The sequence below is a fragment of the Schistocerca americana genome, chromosome X (assembly GCF_021461395.2).
Source record: "Schistocerca americana isolate TAMUIC-IGC-003095 chromosome X, iqSchAmer2.1, whole genome shotgun sequence".
In the NCBI taxonomy this organism is placed as follows: Eukaryota; Metazoa; Arthropoda; class Insecta; order Orthoptera; family Acrididae; genus Schistocerca; species Schistocerca americana.
The window spans coordinates 946,038,932-946,055,948 of NC_060130.1; the positions used below are offsets into that span (position 1 = coordinate 946,038,932).

Consider the following 17,017-nt stretch of genomic DNA (forward strand, 5'->3'; position numbering starts at 1 on the left):
CAGAACCGCTAGACCACCGCGGCCGGCAGATAACAGTGCTCTAAACGAACTTGTAACTTGTAATCTTCACACAGCGTAAAAAGAAATGCAATAGAATGTGTCAGTTACATGTGGCTTTACGAGCGTTTCATTTCGGTGTGCACTGTGGATCTATTTTTGAATTTTTTGCTAGCTGACTGCTGGTGTTATGCCGGCCACATGGCTCGTGCTCACACGGAGTGTGAAACAGCGGGCAGACTTACGCCACCACATATATTTGGTTTCAGACAACTAGGATCTATGTTAAAGCATCTCAAAACTTACACTAAGGCTGTGGACCCTGTCCTCTTCAAAATTCGGAATACCTTAACAGCTACACAAATACATGGAAATTCCCTCTCTAAAATACTGGAGGAGGACGTGAAATACCTGACTTGTGTTGATGCATTTTTGACTAGAAGATCTCAGTACATCATACTGGACAGCGAACGTTCAACACAGATATAAGTAACATTGTGTGTGCAGCGTGCCGCTCGCATTTTCAGTGTCCACAAACGATTCATAGTATTTACAACACTCTCAGAGTATTTGCTGACGAAGCTGTCACATACAAAAAGGCATTGTCGTTGGTCGCTCGCGAGATAACGCTGAACTACTACGGGCGTCGCTTCGGGTGATGTGGAAGTGGCGCTGTATTTCAACGAGACAGCTGCTCAGCATCTTCACGTGCTTACTGACGTGTTGCTGCAGTGGCTTGCCGGTATGTATAAGGAGGAATGTTGTTATCAAACAGTTAGAGACCTACTTGACCGATTTACTTCAAAGTTCTTGGCCGACTGACTTCAAATTTCTGCATTCACATGAAACAATGAAGAAAATTATTGAAAACTTGAATGTCTGACAAACGAAATACATCGTGGTAAACTAATTTCTATCGCGAGAATAAATTACAGAGGCTGTACCCGTCTTGAAAATAGTACTATCAGACGTCACTACATCCTGGGACGAGTGAAAGCTCGAGAATTTGTCAGTAACACGATTCCAAATCTTCTTTATTGATTAGTTGCCGTTGTTACATGTGTAACGGAACAAGGCTCGCCGTGCAGTGTTGGCGCCCATTTTAAGTGTGCGGACTCCGATTCGTTCGTCTGCATGCGACGATGCTTACAAGGGAACCTCCCCATCGCACCCCCCCCCCCCCCCTTAGTTATAAGTTGGCACAGTGGATAGACCTTGAAAAACTGAACACAGATCAATCGAGAAAACAGGAAGAAGTTGTGTGGAACTATGAAAAAATAAGCAAAATATACAAACTGATTAGTCCATGCGCAAGATAGGCAACATCAAGGATAGACAGAACTCAGGACCACCGTGGTCCCGTGGTTAGCACGAGCAGCTGCGGAACGAGAGGTCCTTGGTTCAAGTCTTCCTTCGCGAGAACAGTTCAATTTTTTATTTTCAGACAATTATCAAAGTTCAGGCACTCACACATAATCAACTTCGCTCTCCAAAATTCCAGGACATGTTCAGATTTGCTTGGACATATGCAGGATTTTACGGTCTACGTTTGAAAACGCTAAAAACATATGTTTTGACAGAGCACAGGGAAAAGTGTGCGACTGTGAGACTTTTGGATTCATTTGTTGCAGTTTATGCGACAAACTCTTATGTTTTCATCACTTTTTTGGGAGTAATTATCACATCCACAAGAAAACCTAAATCGGGCAACGTAGAAGAATCTTTTACCCATTCGCCAAGTGTACACGTTAGGTGGGTCGACAACATATTCCTGTCATGTGACGCACATGCCATCACCAGTGTCGTATAGAATATATCAGAGGTGTTTTCCTGTGGAGGAATCGGTTGACCTATGACCTTTCGATCAAATGTTTTCGGTTCCCATTGGAGAGGCACGTCCTTTCGCCTACTAATCGCATGGTTTTGCGGTGCGGTCGCAAAACACAGACACTAAACTTATTACTGTGAACAGAGACGTCAATGAATGAATGGACAGATCATAACTTTGCGAAAACGGGACCACGGCGCTCCCCACTAAAACTATCCTTGATGTTTCCTATGTTCGCGTGGACTAATCAGTTTGTATATTTTGTTTATTTTTTTATAGTTCCACACAACTTCTTCCTGTTTTCTCGATTGATCTGTGTTCAGTTTATCAAGGCCTATCCACTGTGCCAACTTATAACTAAATCTGAGGGGGGTTGCGATGGGGAGGTTCCCTTGTTAGTACAGCCAATGCTGGTTCCCATGCCTTGGTGAGTTGAAATTCCGTGTCTCTATTAATCGCGTTATTACTTATACGTATTTCGACTGCTTGTTTAATGATGAAGTCACAGTACGTGGAAGTGGACGAAAGAATCTTTGTCTCTCCGTAGTTCATGCTATGTGCCGTGTCAAGACAGTGATCAGTAACAAGAGGCTCTTCTGGTTAACCCAATCTGGTGTGAAGTGTATGTTCAGAGCACCTATCCTTAACAATGGGACTCGTCTGGCCAGTGTATGATTTCCCACACTGGCACGGTATTTTACATATCTCTGGTCTCCTTAGACCTAGGTTCTCATTAACAGAACGCAGCATCGTTAGCACTCGCGCTGGAGGGCGGAAGACACGTTATATTTTACGTGTCTTGAACAGCCTGCCGATCTTAAAGGATGCGTCAGCAACATAGGGTACAAGAACCATCCTCTTGGAGTTCTCCGTTTCTCATGGCTAGTCTTGCGGGTCAGTGCGTCCAGGTTGAAATGCATTACGAATCTGTTTATCGGCGTATCCGTTTTGTACAAACCAGAGCGAAGATAGCTAAGCTCTGCTGATAAGCTCCGTACATCTGAGATAACTCTAGCCCTCTGAACGAGAGTCCATAATACGCCACTGCGTTGAGATGGGTGATGGCAGCTCGTAGCTCGTAGATATAGCTCAGTGTGAGTTCGTTTACGAAACACACTGTGACCCAAGGAACCGTCTTCTTTTCTGCGGACCAAGACATCTAAGAACTGGAGGTCTGCATTTTTCTCCACTTCCATGGTGAAGCAAACGCTCGGATGGAGGGACTTTAAGTGTTCCAGAAAGGCAGGAAGCGTTTCTACTCCATGTGGCCATACTACAAATGTGTCGTCCGCATATCTCCAGAAACATTTAGGTTTCAACACCGCCGACTGAAGTGGTTTTTCCTCGAATTCTTCCATAAAAATGTGTACTATGGGAGACAAAGGGCTACCCATAGCAACACCGTCAGTTTGCTCAAAATTTGTTCTCTAAGTAAAAAGTAAGTTGAGGTAAGCGCGTGTCTGAATAGATGTAAAATGTCCTCCTCCAACTTAGCTTCTGTAAGTTGAAATGAATCCACCAGAGGTACTTGTGTGAACCAAAAGGTCACATCAGATCTCACCAATACATCAGGTGGTTCGAGACGCAAAGTCTTCAGTCGTTGTATAATATCTTATGAGGTTCTAATGTGATGGTCACATTTTCCTACCAAAGAAATCAGAAGAGAAGCCAGATGTTTTGCTAGGTAACATGTTGGGGCTGCCATATTGCTCACAATGGGGCGAAGTGGAACCCCTTCCTTATGGATCTTAGGCAGCCCATAATGTCGTGGTGAAATTGGTGTTTGTACTCTTAAGCACTTTTTAAGCTATTCAGGAAACTGGCTGTGTTTAAGAAGGGCGAGTGACTTCCGTTGTACGTTGTACCACGTCAGTTAGACAGTACTTGCACTTGGTGTAGTGTAAAACAGCACCCTTACCATACTGGCAGAGAAAGGAAAATACTGAGAGTACTCTACTAAAACACTTAACTTCTGGGTCATATCATGTCGCATAAATAATTCCAAATTATTCTATGCAACTATATTTAATGAACCGAAGTCATGAAATAGCTAAGTCGAATTCAAACCAGGTTTTTTGGCAGAGTTCTGCTTAAGTACGGTATACCTGTAAAACAGACTCTTGTATAAGGCACAAGTGCAATCTGTTAGAGAAAACAGACCCAGTACTTTGCGTGATCGTATGGAGTTGTCAGAAGTTGTCGCACGAATCTACAGAAGAGCTACTAGGACTGTAAAGGGCGGTATATCTCAAACGAAAGTGTAAGAGATACGGTGAGAAAACTTCATGAAAACCACGCTGGAAAAATGTAGAGAACTAGTTCTTCAGGTAGACTGTGAAACAGTTTTCTGCTTTCACCCTACACCTGGAGCAGGGCTCATGAGTATTAGATAAGAGAATGGGACAGGACAGGGAATAGCTAGAAAGTCGTATCCCGTACAGTGGCTTGATGGTATCGCAACGCTACCATGCAATGCGAAATTGACCATTAGATGCCACGAGATGAGGACACGCCAGTATAAAGGAGAAAAGAAGTATTGTGTTGTCAGTTGTTGATTGTTGTTGTGGTCCTCAGTCCAGAGACTGGTTTGATGCAGTTCTCTATGCTACTCTATCCTGTGCAAGCTTCTTCATCTCCCAGTACCTATTGCAACTTACATCATTCTGAATCTGTTTAGTGTATTCATCTCTTGGTATCCCTCTGCGATTTTTACCCTCCACGCTGTCCTCCAATACTAAATTGGTGATACCTTGATGCCGCAAAATATGTCATACCAACCGATCCCTTCTTCTAGTCAAGTTGTGCCACAAATTTCTCTTCTTCCCAATTCTATTCAATACCTCCTCATTAGTTATGTGATCTACCCATCTAATCTTCAGCATTCTTCTGTAGCGCCACATTTAGGAAGCTTCCATTCTCTTCATGTCTAAACTATTTATCGTCCACGTTTCACTTCCATACATGGCTACACTCCATACAAATACTTTCAGAAACGACTTCCTGACGCTTAAATCTATACTCGATGTTAACAAATTTCTCTTCGTCAGGAACGCCTTCCTTGCCATTGCCAGTCTACACTTTATATCCTCTCTGCTTCGACCATCATCAGTTATTTTGCTCCCCAAATAGCAAAACTCATTTACTACTTTAAGCGTCCCATTTCCTAATCTTATTCCCTCAGCATCACCCTATTTAATTCGACTACATTCCATTATCCTCGTTCTGCTTTTGTTGATGTTAATCTTATAGCCTTTCAAGATACTGTCCATTCCGTTCAGCTGCTCTTCCAGGTCCTTTGCTGTCTCTGAGAGAATTACAATGTCATCGCCGAACCTCAAAGTTTTTATTTCTTCTCCATGGGTTTTAAGTCCTACTCCAAATTTTTCTTTTGTTTCCTTTACTGCTTGCTCAACATACAGATTGAATAACATCGGGGATAGGCTACAACCCTGTCTCACTCCCTTCCCAACCACTGCTTCCCTTTCATGTCCCTCGACTCTTATAACTGCCATCTGGTTTCTGTACAAGTTGTAAATAGCCTTTCGCTCCCTGTATTTGACCCCTGCCACCTTCAGTAATCGAAAGAGCGTATTCCAGTCAACATTGTCAAAAGCTTTCTCTAAGTCTACAAATGCTAGAAACGTTGGTTTGCCTATCTTCTAAGATAAGTCGTAAGGTCAGTATTGTCGCGCATGTTCCAACATTTCTACGGAATCCAAACTGATCTTCCCCGAGGTCTGCTTCTACCAGTTTTTCCATTCGTCTGTAAAGAAATAGTATTAGTATTTTCAGCCATGATTTATTAAACTGATAGTTCGGTAATTTTCACATCTGTCAGCACCTGCTTTCTTTGGGATTGGAATTATAGTATTCTTCTTGAAGTCTGAGGGTATTTCCCCTGTCTCATATGTCTTGCTCACCAGATGGTAGAGTTTTGTCAGGGCTGAACTACTGAGATACATCTCCCAAGGCTATCAGTAGTTCTAATGGAATTTTGTGTACTCCCGGGGCCTTGTTCCAACTTAGGTATTTCAGTGATCTGTCAAACTCTTTACACAGTGTCATATCTCCCATTTCATCTTCATCTACATCCTCTTCCATTTCCATAATATTGTCCTCAAGAACATTGCCCTTGTATAGACACTCTATATACTCATTCCACCTTTCTGCTTTCCCTTCTTTGCTTAGAACTGGGTTTCCATCTGAGCTCTTGATATTCATGCAAGTGGTTCTCTTTTCTCCAAAGGTCTCTTTAATATTCCTGTAGGCAGTATGTATCTTACCCCTAGTGATATACGCTTCTACATCCTTACATTTGTCCTCTAGCCATCCCTGCTTAGCCATTTTGCACTTCCTGTCGATCTCATTTTTGAGACGTTTGTATTCCTTTCTGCCTGCTTCATTTACTGCATTTTTGTATTTTCTCCTTTTATCAATTAAATTCAATATCTCTTCTGTTACCCAAGGATTTCTATTAGCCCTCGTCTGTTTACCTACTTGATCCTCTGTTGCTTTCACTATTTCATTTCTCAAAGCTACCCATTCTTCTTCTACTGTACTTCTTTCCCACATTCTTGTGAAGCGTTCCATAATGCTCTCCCTGAAACTCACTACAACCTCTGGTTCTGTCAGTTTATTCAGGTCCCATCTCCTTAAATTCCCACCTTTTTGCAGTTGCTTCAGTTTTAATCTACAGTTCATAACCACTAGATTGTGGTCAAAGCCCACATCTGCTCCTGGAAATGTCTTACAATTTAAAACCTGGTTCCTAAATCTCTTGTTCCTACATCTCTGTCTTACCATTATATAATCAGTCTGAAACCTTCCAGTATCTCTAGGCTTCTTCCTTGCATACAACCTTCTTTCATGATTCTTTAATCAAGTTCTTCTGATAAAACAATGCATATCATCTACGGCTTCATTGTTCTGCAGCCACCCAACGATACGTAATCTCTTCTGTGGCACGCCGTCATTTACAGATACCCAGACCAACATTCCTTTACCAGCAGGTTCTTTGTCATGCGTAATTACCATTAATGTATGTGTACACAGTTCAGTTGCTGACACCTTAGCAATGAGTGAGAAGTGCATTGCGTCATACTTAAGGAGGTAGAAAGCAGACTTTTGGTGTGTTTTTGCGAGGAATTCCTGGGGAGTTTTCGCGAAGAATGCGAATGGAAAATCCAGAGGATTTGGCTACAGCACTACATGTTGCCACACATTTGCAAGGAATAGATATTGCTACACGAGTATACAATGGTAAGCGAATTTATACTTCTAAAAAGAATTGTTATCGTTGGGGGAAGAAAGGGCATTCGAAGGCGCAATGGTACAGATATGGGTGTTTTGATCACAAGGCAAACGAGTGTGGGACTAGGAAGCATGGTAACGGAAGCAAGCAATGGAAAACGTTAAACACAAACGGGGGTGTTAAGTTCATCGGAAAACGTTCCCTCAGAGCACTGCAGACACTAATGCAGAGAGGGACTGTTGTTTGATTGGCTTTGTAAATGTTAAGGAATGTAAATTTTTAGTCAATACCCGTGTACATGTATATGTGATTAGTCTAGACCTCGTGGGTAGCAGAAGATAAGGGAATCTAAGGGATAGATTACGTGGAGTGGGAAGTAATGATTTGGTGTCTTGTGGACAACACAGTTCGTTTTTAGGATTGGAGCTACAGAATTGCGTGAGCGTATGGAAGGTGGCAGGCATAAAATACAGGGAGCGAAAGGCTATTTACAATTTGTACAGAAATCAGATGGCAGTTATAAGAGTCGAGGGGCATGAAAGGGAAGCAGTGGTTGGGAAAGGAGTGATACAGGGTTGTAGCTTCTCCCCGATGTTATTCAATCTGTATATTGAGCAAGCAGTAAAGGAAACAAAAGAAAAATTCGGAGTAGGTATTAAAATTCTAGAAGAAGAAGTAAAAACTTTGAGGTTCGCCGATGACATTGTAATTCTGTCAGAGACAGCAAAGGACTTGGAAGAGCAGTTGAACGGAATGGACAGTGTCTTGAAAGGAGGATATAAGATGAATATCAACAAAAGCAAAACGAGGATAATGGAAAGTAGTCAAATTAAATCGGGTGATGCTGAGGGAATAAGATTAGGAAATGAGACACTTAAAGTAGTAAAGGAGTTTTGCTATTTAGGGAGTAAAATAACTGATGATGGTCGAAGTAGAGAGGATATAAAATGTAGACTGGCAATGGCAAGGAAATCGTTTCTGAAGAAGAGAAATTTGTTAACATCGAGTATAGATTTAAGTGTCAGTAAGTCGTTTCTGAAAGTGTTTGTATGGAGTGTAGCCATGTATGGAAGTGAAACATGGACGATAAATAGTTTGGACAAGAAGAGAATAGAAGCTTTCGAAATGTGGTGCTACAGAAGAATGCTGAAGATAAGGTGGGTAGATCACGTAACTAATGAGGAGATATTGAATAGGATTGGGGAGAAGAGAAGTTTGTGGCACAACTTGACTAGAAGAAGGGATCGGTTGGTAGGGCATGTTTTGAGGCATCAAGGGATCACAAATTTAGCATTGGAGGGCAGCGTGGAGGGTAAAAATCGTAGAGGGAGACCAAGAGAGGAATACACTAAGCAGATTCAGAAGGATGTAGGTTGCAGTTGGTACTGGGGGATGAAGAAGCTTGCACAGGATAGAGTAGCATGGAGAGCTGCATCAAACCAGTCTCAGGACTGAAGACCACAACAACAACAACATGGAAGTGTTGCCAACTGTGAGACAAGGGTATTCCGTCATTCTTGGACTTGGCTTCCTGGACAGGCATCATGCAGAAATTAATCTTGCACAGTGTACAGCTAAGCTTGGTGGGAACTTGTTTTCAACGAGTCCAATAGCCATGAACGTTTCAGTGTTGCACGGTACACTGATTGCTAAGGTGTCAGCAACTGAACTGTGTACACATACATTAATGATAATTACGCATGACAAAGGGCTTGCTGGTACAGGGATGTTGGTTTTGATATCTGTATATGACGGCGTGCCACAGAAGAGATTACGTATGGTTGAGTGACTGCAGAACAATGAAGCCGTAGATGAAATGCATTGTTTTATACGAAGAAGAGTTAGGCATGTAACGAACGTTAATGCGGAACTAATGATTCCGGTAAGCTTTGATAACTTTGGGACAGATGAAGTGAATCTCCCAAAAGGATTACTTATAACGAGTTTAGAGATACTCGAGGATCAGGGTATCTATCGATGGACCACGAGGTGATCGATGCATCAAACACACCATCAATGCGTCTGTACTGTGAGTCAACTTCTGTTACTTGAAAGATAGCGAAACAGAAGCCATGGAAACTTTGTTGTTAGGATATTCAGATTTATTTGTCTCAGATGGTCCACTACCAGGAACTCCTACCACACAATACCACATATCAACAGGCGATAATCCACCAGGCAATAAGAAACCATACAGAATAGCGAAACACGTACAGCCACTAGTAAACGAATTTATAAATCAACAGTTATTTGAGGATATTATGGAGCATAGTGACTGTCCGTGGTCAGCAAATATTGTTATTGTGCCCAAACAGACAGTTGAAGGTACTCGAAAATACCGACTTTGCTGTGACAACCGTTAATTGAACGCATGAACCACAACGGATGCGTATCTGATCCCCCATATTACGGATATATTAGACAACCTAGGGCGATGTAAATATTTTTCTACCACTGATCTTAGAAAGGATTATCACCAATTGGAATGTTTGCTGACGATAGACCTAAAACAGATTTGAGAACGCCTTCACTTTATTATCAATATCGAAAAATGCCGTTTAGACTGACAAATATTGTGGGTACGCTGCAACTCCTACTAGATGGGCCAATTAGTAGTTTAAAATCAAAAATCTGTATGTTATATCTTGATGATAAAACTAGAGAAGATCATATTAAGTGTCTGGATGAAGTATTTTGTTGGATGCGGCAGCACACTTTACTCTTAGTGTGGAGAAATTCCATTTGTTCACACACAAGTAAGTTACCTCGGGCATATTATCAGCCAAGACGGTGTGAGAAAACATCCTTGACTTAATCCGTCATAGCTGATTTTTCCACTCCACAAACTATTAAACAATTACAGTCCTTTATTGGATTATGCAATAATTATCGTAAATTCGCGAAGGGATTCTCTGAAACTGCACAGCCATTAACTAAGTTGCTACAAAAATGTGTTAGTTTTCAGTGGACAGTACAGCGTCAAGATGCATTCGAGAAGCTAAAGGAGATATTAATATCAGATCCTGTATTAATCTTCCCTGATTCTGTACAGGAATTCATACTTACGTGCGATACCTCCAGCAATGATTTCGATTGTATGTTAAGGAGGGTAGGACGTCAAATGGGCCGACTTGGAGCAGGAGAGGCACCACAGGACATTTTATTTTCTACTGTCTATACTTTTACAAATAAATTCATAAAACTTTGTCAGCATGACCAGGAAGGATTCAGAATTCACACTCATAGCAGTGGAAGTGCAAAAACATAACAAAATAAATTTGTTTTAGATATGAAATTTCATCGTTTTTTCACTTACTGTTGGCTACATTTGTTGTTATAGGTACATTTTTCTTCACAAGTAAGAGGGATTCTTTGATGAATTTTGCACAGCATACAAACGGATGTATGAAACTCTAGAATTTTCCAAATCTATTAAAAACTGTGGTAAAAATTGAGATAATTAATTACAAAATTTGATTTTTTTCTAAACATAAAATTTAAAACATAACAGCTCATTCATTTTTTCATAAATTAAATAGATTCTAGAGTTTCAGACACCTGTAAGTATGGTTTGTATGCTGTGCAAAATTCATCGAACAGTTTCTCTTACTTATGTAGAAAAGTGTACCTATAGCAACAAATGCAGCCAATAGTAAGTGAAAAAATGATGAAATTTCACACGTAAAAAAAAAGATTTTGTTATGTTTTTGAACTTCCACTGCTACGAGGATGAATCCTGAATCCTTCCTGGTCATGCTGACAAAGTTTTATGAATTTACTTGTAAAAGTATAGACAGTGGAAATTAAAATGTCCTGTGATGCCTCTCCTGCTCCAAGTCGGCCCGTTCGCCGTCCTACCCTCCTTAAGTCAGAATGTTGAAGGGAAAGAACATACAGTGGCATTCGCCTCCAGACAATTGAATAAGGCTGACACTAATTACTCGACAATGGCAAAAGAAATGTTAGCAGTTGTTTACGGATTCTCTTCTTTTCGTTGCTATTTGTATGGTCGGAAATTCAGAGTAATTACAGACCACACATCCTAAAAATGGCTATTAGGGGTCGATTAACGAGATGGGCGTTAAATTGAGTGAGTTCGACTATGAAGTAATTCATAAGGCAGGAGGCAAACATACTTATGCAGATATCCTAAGCAGGAGCAAACCAGTTTTATCAAGTAGTTGGTGAAAGCTAGAAAGATTGAATAAAGGTACAATCAACCGACAGTGAGTGTCAGTTGTTTCAAATGGAATCTCAGTTTGAAACGCAAGACTGCCTGCTGTGCGCAGCTACAGAGTGCATTGTAGTTCCTGCAGTACTGAGAACGGAAGTGTTACGTCAAACACACGACCACTTTTACCAGGTTATGGTGGAAGAAGATCAACTGGTAGATATTTAGCTGAAAAATTTTGGTTGAAAAGTCGTAGCAGTGGTGTAGAACAATATATAAGAAACTGCGTCCAGAGTATACAAGAAAAAAATAGACTGGAGTTGTCATAAAATTCGATTACAAACACTACCAGAAGCTGACAAATCACCTTATATGCTAGGATGGGACGTGTTAGGACCTTTTAATAGAACACAAGCTGGTAATAAATATGTGCTTACGATGTTAGATTATTTTTCGCGATATTTATTTATGGTTGCCATTCCAAATCAGAAAGCGAGTACGGTAGCACAAGCCATGGTAAACAACTGGTTACTGAAATTTGGCATACCAGGAGCGATTATTACAGGTCAGCCTACTGAATTTGTATCCGAGCTACTGAAACAGTTATATCGCTTAATGAAAATTAAGAATTTACGTACCAGTGAGTTCACGGTACTTAATCTAAGTTGTTAAGGCATTATGTAAATTCACTGCATTCATACTGGGACGTATATTTTAAGTTTTGCCAACAGCATATACACTCCTGGAAATGGAAAAAAGAACACATTGACACCGGTGTGTCAGACCCACCATACTTGCTCCGGACACTGCGAGAGGGCTGTACAAGCAATGATCACACGCACGGCACAGCGGACACACCAGGAACCGCGGTGTTGGCCGTCGAATGGCGCTAGCTGCGCAGCATTTGTGCACCGCCGCCGTCAGTGTCAGCCAGTTTGCCGTGGCATACGGAGCTCCATCGCAGTCTTTAACACTGGTAGCATGCCGCGACAGCGTGGACGTGAACCGTATGTGCAGTTGACGGACTTTGAGCGAGGGCGTATAGTGGGCATGCGGGAGGCCGGGTGGACGTACCGCCGAATTGCTCAACACGTGGGGCGTGAGGTCTCCACAGTACATCGATGTTGTCGCCAGTGGTCGGCGGAAGGTGCACGTGCCCGTCGACCTGGGACCGGACCGCAGCGACGCACGGATGCACGCCAAGACCGTAGGATCCTACGCAGTGCCGTAGGGGACCGCACCGCCACTTCCCAGCAAATTAGGGACACTGTTGCTCCTGGGGTATCGGCGAGGACCATTCGCAACCGTCTCCATGAAGCTGGGCTACGGTCCCGCACACTGTTAGGCCGTCTTCCGCTCACGCCCCAACATCGTGCAGCCCGCCTCCAGTGGTGTCGCGACAGGCGTGAATGGAGGGACGAATGGAGACGTGTCGTCTTCAGCGATGAGAGTCGCTTCTGCCTTGGTGCCAATGATGGTCGTATGCGTGTTTGGCGCCGTGCAGGTGAGCGCCACAATCAGGACTGCATACGACCGAGGCACACAGGGCCAACACCCGGCATCATGGTGTGGGGAGCGATCTCCTACACTGGCCGTACACCACTGGTGATCGTCGAGGGGACACTGAATAGTGCACGGTACATTCAAACCGTCATCGAACCCATCGTTCTACCATTCCTAGACCGGCAAGGGAACTTGCTGTTCCAACAGGACAATGCACGTCCGCATGAATCCCGTGCCACCCAACGTGCTCTAGAAGGTGTAAGTCAACTACCCTGGCCAGCAAGATCTCCGGATCTGTCCCCCATTGAGCATGTTTGGGACTGGATGAAGCGTCGTCTCACGCGGTCTGCACGTCCAGCACGAACGCTGGTCCAACTGAGGCGCCAGGTGGAAATGGCATGGCAAGCCGTTCCACAGGACTACATCCAGCATCTGTACGATCGTCTCCATGGGAGAACAGCAGCCTGCATTGCTGCGAAAGGTGGATATACACTGTACTAGTGCCGACATTGTGCATGCTATGTTGCCTATGTCTATGTGCCTGTGGTTCTGTCAGTGTGATCATGTGATGTATCTGACCCCAGAAATGTGTCAATAAAGTTTCCCCTTCCTGGGACAATGAATTCACGGTGTTCTTATTTCAATTTCCAGGAGTGTATTACTCATAAATTCGTACTGGAACTGGCCTCTCGCCATGCTAGGTGGTATATGGGTGGAAAATGCCATCACCTTTTGATGTAGGTTAACCTAAGCTGGGTCCACAGGGCGAACCAGTGAAAAATTTTGTGAAGAAATTGAGAGTAATTTGGCAAAGAGTAAAGCGTGCCAACACAAAAGCTTTCGAGAAACAAGAACGTCTTGAGCATTGGTGGAGTAAACTGCCACAGTACAGGATTGGACTGTAGGTATTACTAGCTAAATTTCATGTAGACGCATGTATAGTATTTTTTAAATGCTTAGGTTAGTCTTAATTTTCATTACTTATCATGTTCTGTGTTTATATACTTGTATAAAGGAGGGAGTGCATTATCATAGGCATTTGGTACGCAAGAATAGGTTCTGAGAAATCTGTGAAGAAAACAGACTGTGTGAAAATTAAGTTGGTTACCCAATCGCACAGACTGATAAGAACATAGGCAGGCTGCACTTGGTCAAACAACCGAATGTTACTGGATTTGTCCGCAGTACAACATGGCAACACGGGCTGGGAGCGGGTAACACTAGACCTCAAAGGACAACGCAAGATCACCCACGCACATGGGTCGCACAGTCCGTTACTGACTTTAAGTGCTCGCCGCTACCTATGAATAACAAGCGAATTCTGATACACCTATTCTTTGTTAGAGGAAGGTCAGAGAGACTGTACTTCCAAAACGTCGCTACCACTCCACGGTTAGTGTACAGCGAAGGTTTTACTGTGTCAAATGAGAAACATGTTAAACTTCGATAATTTTCAACTTCCGTGCACCTTGCAGTTTAGCTATTACAATGGAACGACTAATTGTTCAACATTACACAAAATAATTTCTCCTTAACAGTAAACATACTTCATCCAACTGTATCCCGCGATTAATTACTTAATTATAACTATTTGTCGTTGACACAAAGATAGAATTTACATAAATCCTCCGTACAGTGTCACCCAAAGTAAATGTGGCATGGAAACATTGCTACTGGGAAAGACAGTCACTCATGCATACTCGGAGAAATTATGTACATTACCTGTGGTCAGCCATCCAGGTAGGACGAATTTTAATGCAGTCAGAGTGTAGTAATTCATCATTTTTGTCGTAGATGGCAAGCCAGAAGGGCATGCAAGCGTCTCCCTCAACAGGCTCCTCTTCGGATCCCTTGTTCCAGCCATTAGGGTACTCCTGGCGAGGGAAACTGACACTGGTGCGGAAGCAGCCGCCTGGGTGTTCCGAAGCGGACCAGCGGACAAGCGGTGCTGCGTCTGAAATTGCATCGTTAACAAAAGTGGAAGTTAGTCCCTTTCTGTTTAATATTTCTCGTGTTATGTGACTTGAAACAAAAATTCATTGTGTATGTTTGTTTTCTTCTAGACTCCCTCCACTCCTACGCCGATATCGAAAATATAACATTTATAAACAGCTTACTTGTAATGCGAATATGAAACAGATTATTCCACGATACCTGTTAGAATTGTTACTAAGAAGAGTAAAAACATGATACTGCGCTTAATTTGGGGTTTTTGCTGACAGTGATAGTCAATCAGGGAAAATGGTGAGAGTTCTCAACACGTAAATAGCAGTAATATTCGCACAGTTAAAATCTAAAACAAAATGAACGCACCCGTTTCTGCGACGCTATGTTTTTACTTCTTCACCTTAATATTTATCCAATGTGTAACAGCCACAGAACAAAATAAAATACTCAACCTTCTGGGGTTTATCTATTCGTGGCTTTCTGAAAGCAAACCATCTTATGTGTCTAAAGTAAGTCGTAGTTACAATACACTCAATATTTTAAGTGTGCTATATGCGATTTATTCTTTTTATTTTGCCATCGAACTTAAATTTCTATCTACGTAAATTTAAGGGTTCGTTATGGATGTTCACTTAAATATAATAGAGCTATTATTGCATAAAATACTTTCAGGCACCAGAATACAGGTTTCAAATGTCGTTATTTAGATAGGTGGATGTGGTATACAGTTGCCTGTCCAAATATGCCATGTGCGATGGGCAAACTTCTTCACTCAATTCGTCTACGATTAAGAATTTAACGAATGAACTGGTACTCAAAAGTGTACGTCTGAACTTCGAAGGAAAAGTAAATGGCGTAAACACCTACAAACGACATTTGAATCGTTAAATGTTTCGACTGCTAGACCAATAAGCAATTTTCCGCTTCCCTTATTTATCATTTATCTGACACAGTTGTTGTAGTGATGGAAGATTTTCACTTGTTTGCTTGCTCCGTGTAGTGTGTTCCGCAGGCTCACTGCAAGGTCTCATCTGCGGAACTGATTTTAATTGTGAGTACTTAGCATTACTTATACATACAGATTAATTTCCAGCCTATTCTAATGAAATTTAAAACATTTTTACTGGATAACTTTGACTGTCAAGACGAAACACTATTATTTTAATTCTACAATATTTTTTATCAACACCTGTCAGTTGGAAGACGTCTTCTGTGACTACACTGCATTGTACTAGCAGCCGTAATGCCATCGATAAAATGTGGACTACTTCTTTAAAGTAGAAATCGTAAAACATACGTTCCACTGTGATTTCTTACGCTGACAACTACTCATCTGGCGTAGTATATGGCACCCAGAAGGTACAGGACATTTAAGAAACCCTTTTATAATCTCTGGGGCCACATTTTTTACACGAAAGCCAGAAAAAAGTGAATAGAGATGTATATTTGAAAATTCTTCGTTTTAGATTTATTAATGAAAGAAAACTACACAAGCATGTATGCATGGTTTCGCGGCGATATGAATCAATAAAGTTCTCAAACCAGAAATTCACAACAATGTGTAGTGTCCTCCAATTACCCACACAGTATTTATGGTCAGATGAAAATCCTCATGGGACGGTTTAGGCTAAACATCAGCAGCAATTTTAAAATTAATGTGTGCACTGGAATTGCAGGTTATTGTCTGACAGACCTCCCAGCAAGTTTTGTAAGTGCAATCTACAAGGATTTTTTTCAAAATATTCTTCCAGTGCGCTCCTGCAAATATGAGGAAGCATATCGTTTATGCATGTTGGAGCTCCAGCAAATTTCAGTCGCATTGTTCCAAATTGTCTGGACGATATTTACCTCGACGGATAGATAATAACAGTTTCATGACCTGCACGTTCGTCCAACTTCAGCCCTTTACGTTATTATCTATCAAGCCACATAAAAATGGTCTATACAGCAGATGTACCTAATGTTCAAATGTTTCATCAGTTTATCGTAGGAACCTGCGAAACCATTCAGCACCGTCTGGGGTCGTTTGAAAGGATGAGATAGTCCATGATGCGATGAGTGCTTTAGTGCACAGCAGCAAATTGATATTTTGAGCATTTGTTGTGAGTTTCCCATCTGAGAATTTTGGAAAATATCCTTTCGTTAACAACTCAGAAAGAAAGTCGTTCCAGACACATGTTTATATTGACTTTCTTCTAGTTTGATGTAAATATCCGCACCCATTGTTTATTAGCATATTTCTGTTACAATGCGCTTGCTTCACTCTGTAGTGTAGTGTGCGACGTAACGGACCTTCATGACTGATGAAAACTGCGTAGTC

At 41.8% G+C, this 17,017-nt stretch overlaps 1 protein-coding gene across 1 annotated transcript in view; it reads right to left on the minus strand.

The window, feature by feature from the left end:
• The window catches only part of LOC124556553, a 99,350-nt gene that overhangs the window by 57,937 nt on the left and 24,396 nt on the right, over positions 1-17,017 (minus strand). Inside the window, exon 3 of the mRNA XM_047130513.1 lies at positions 14,473-14,704. Coding sequence (XP_046986469.1) covers positions 14,473-14,704 — 232 coding nt within the window. The remainder of the gene's footprint in view (positions 1-14,472; positions 14,705-17,017) is intronic.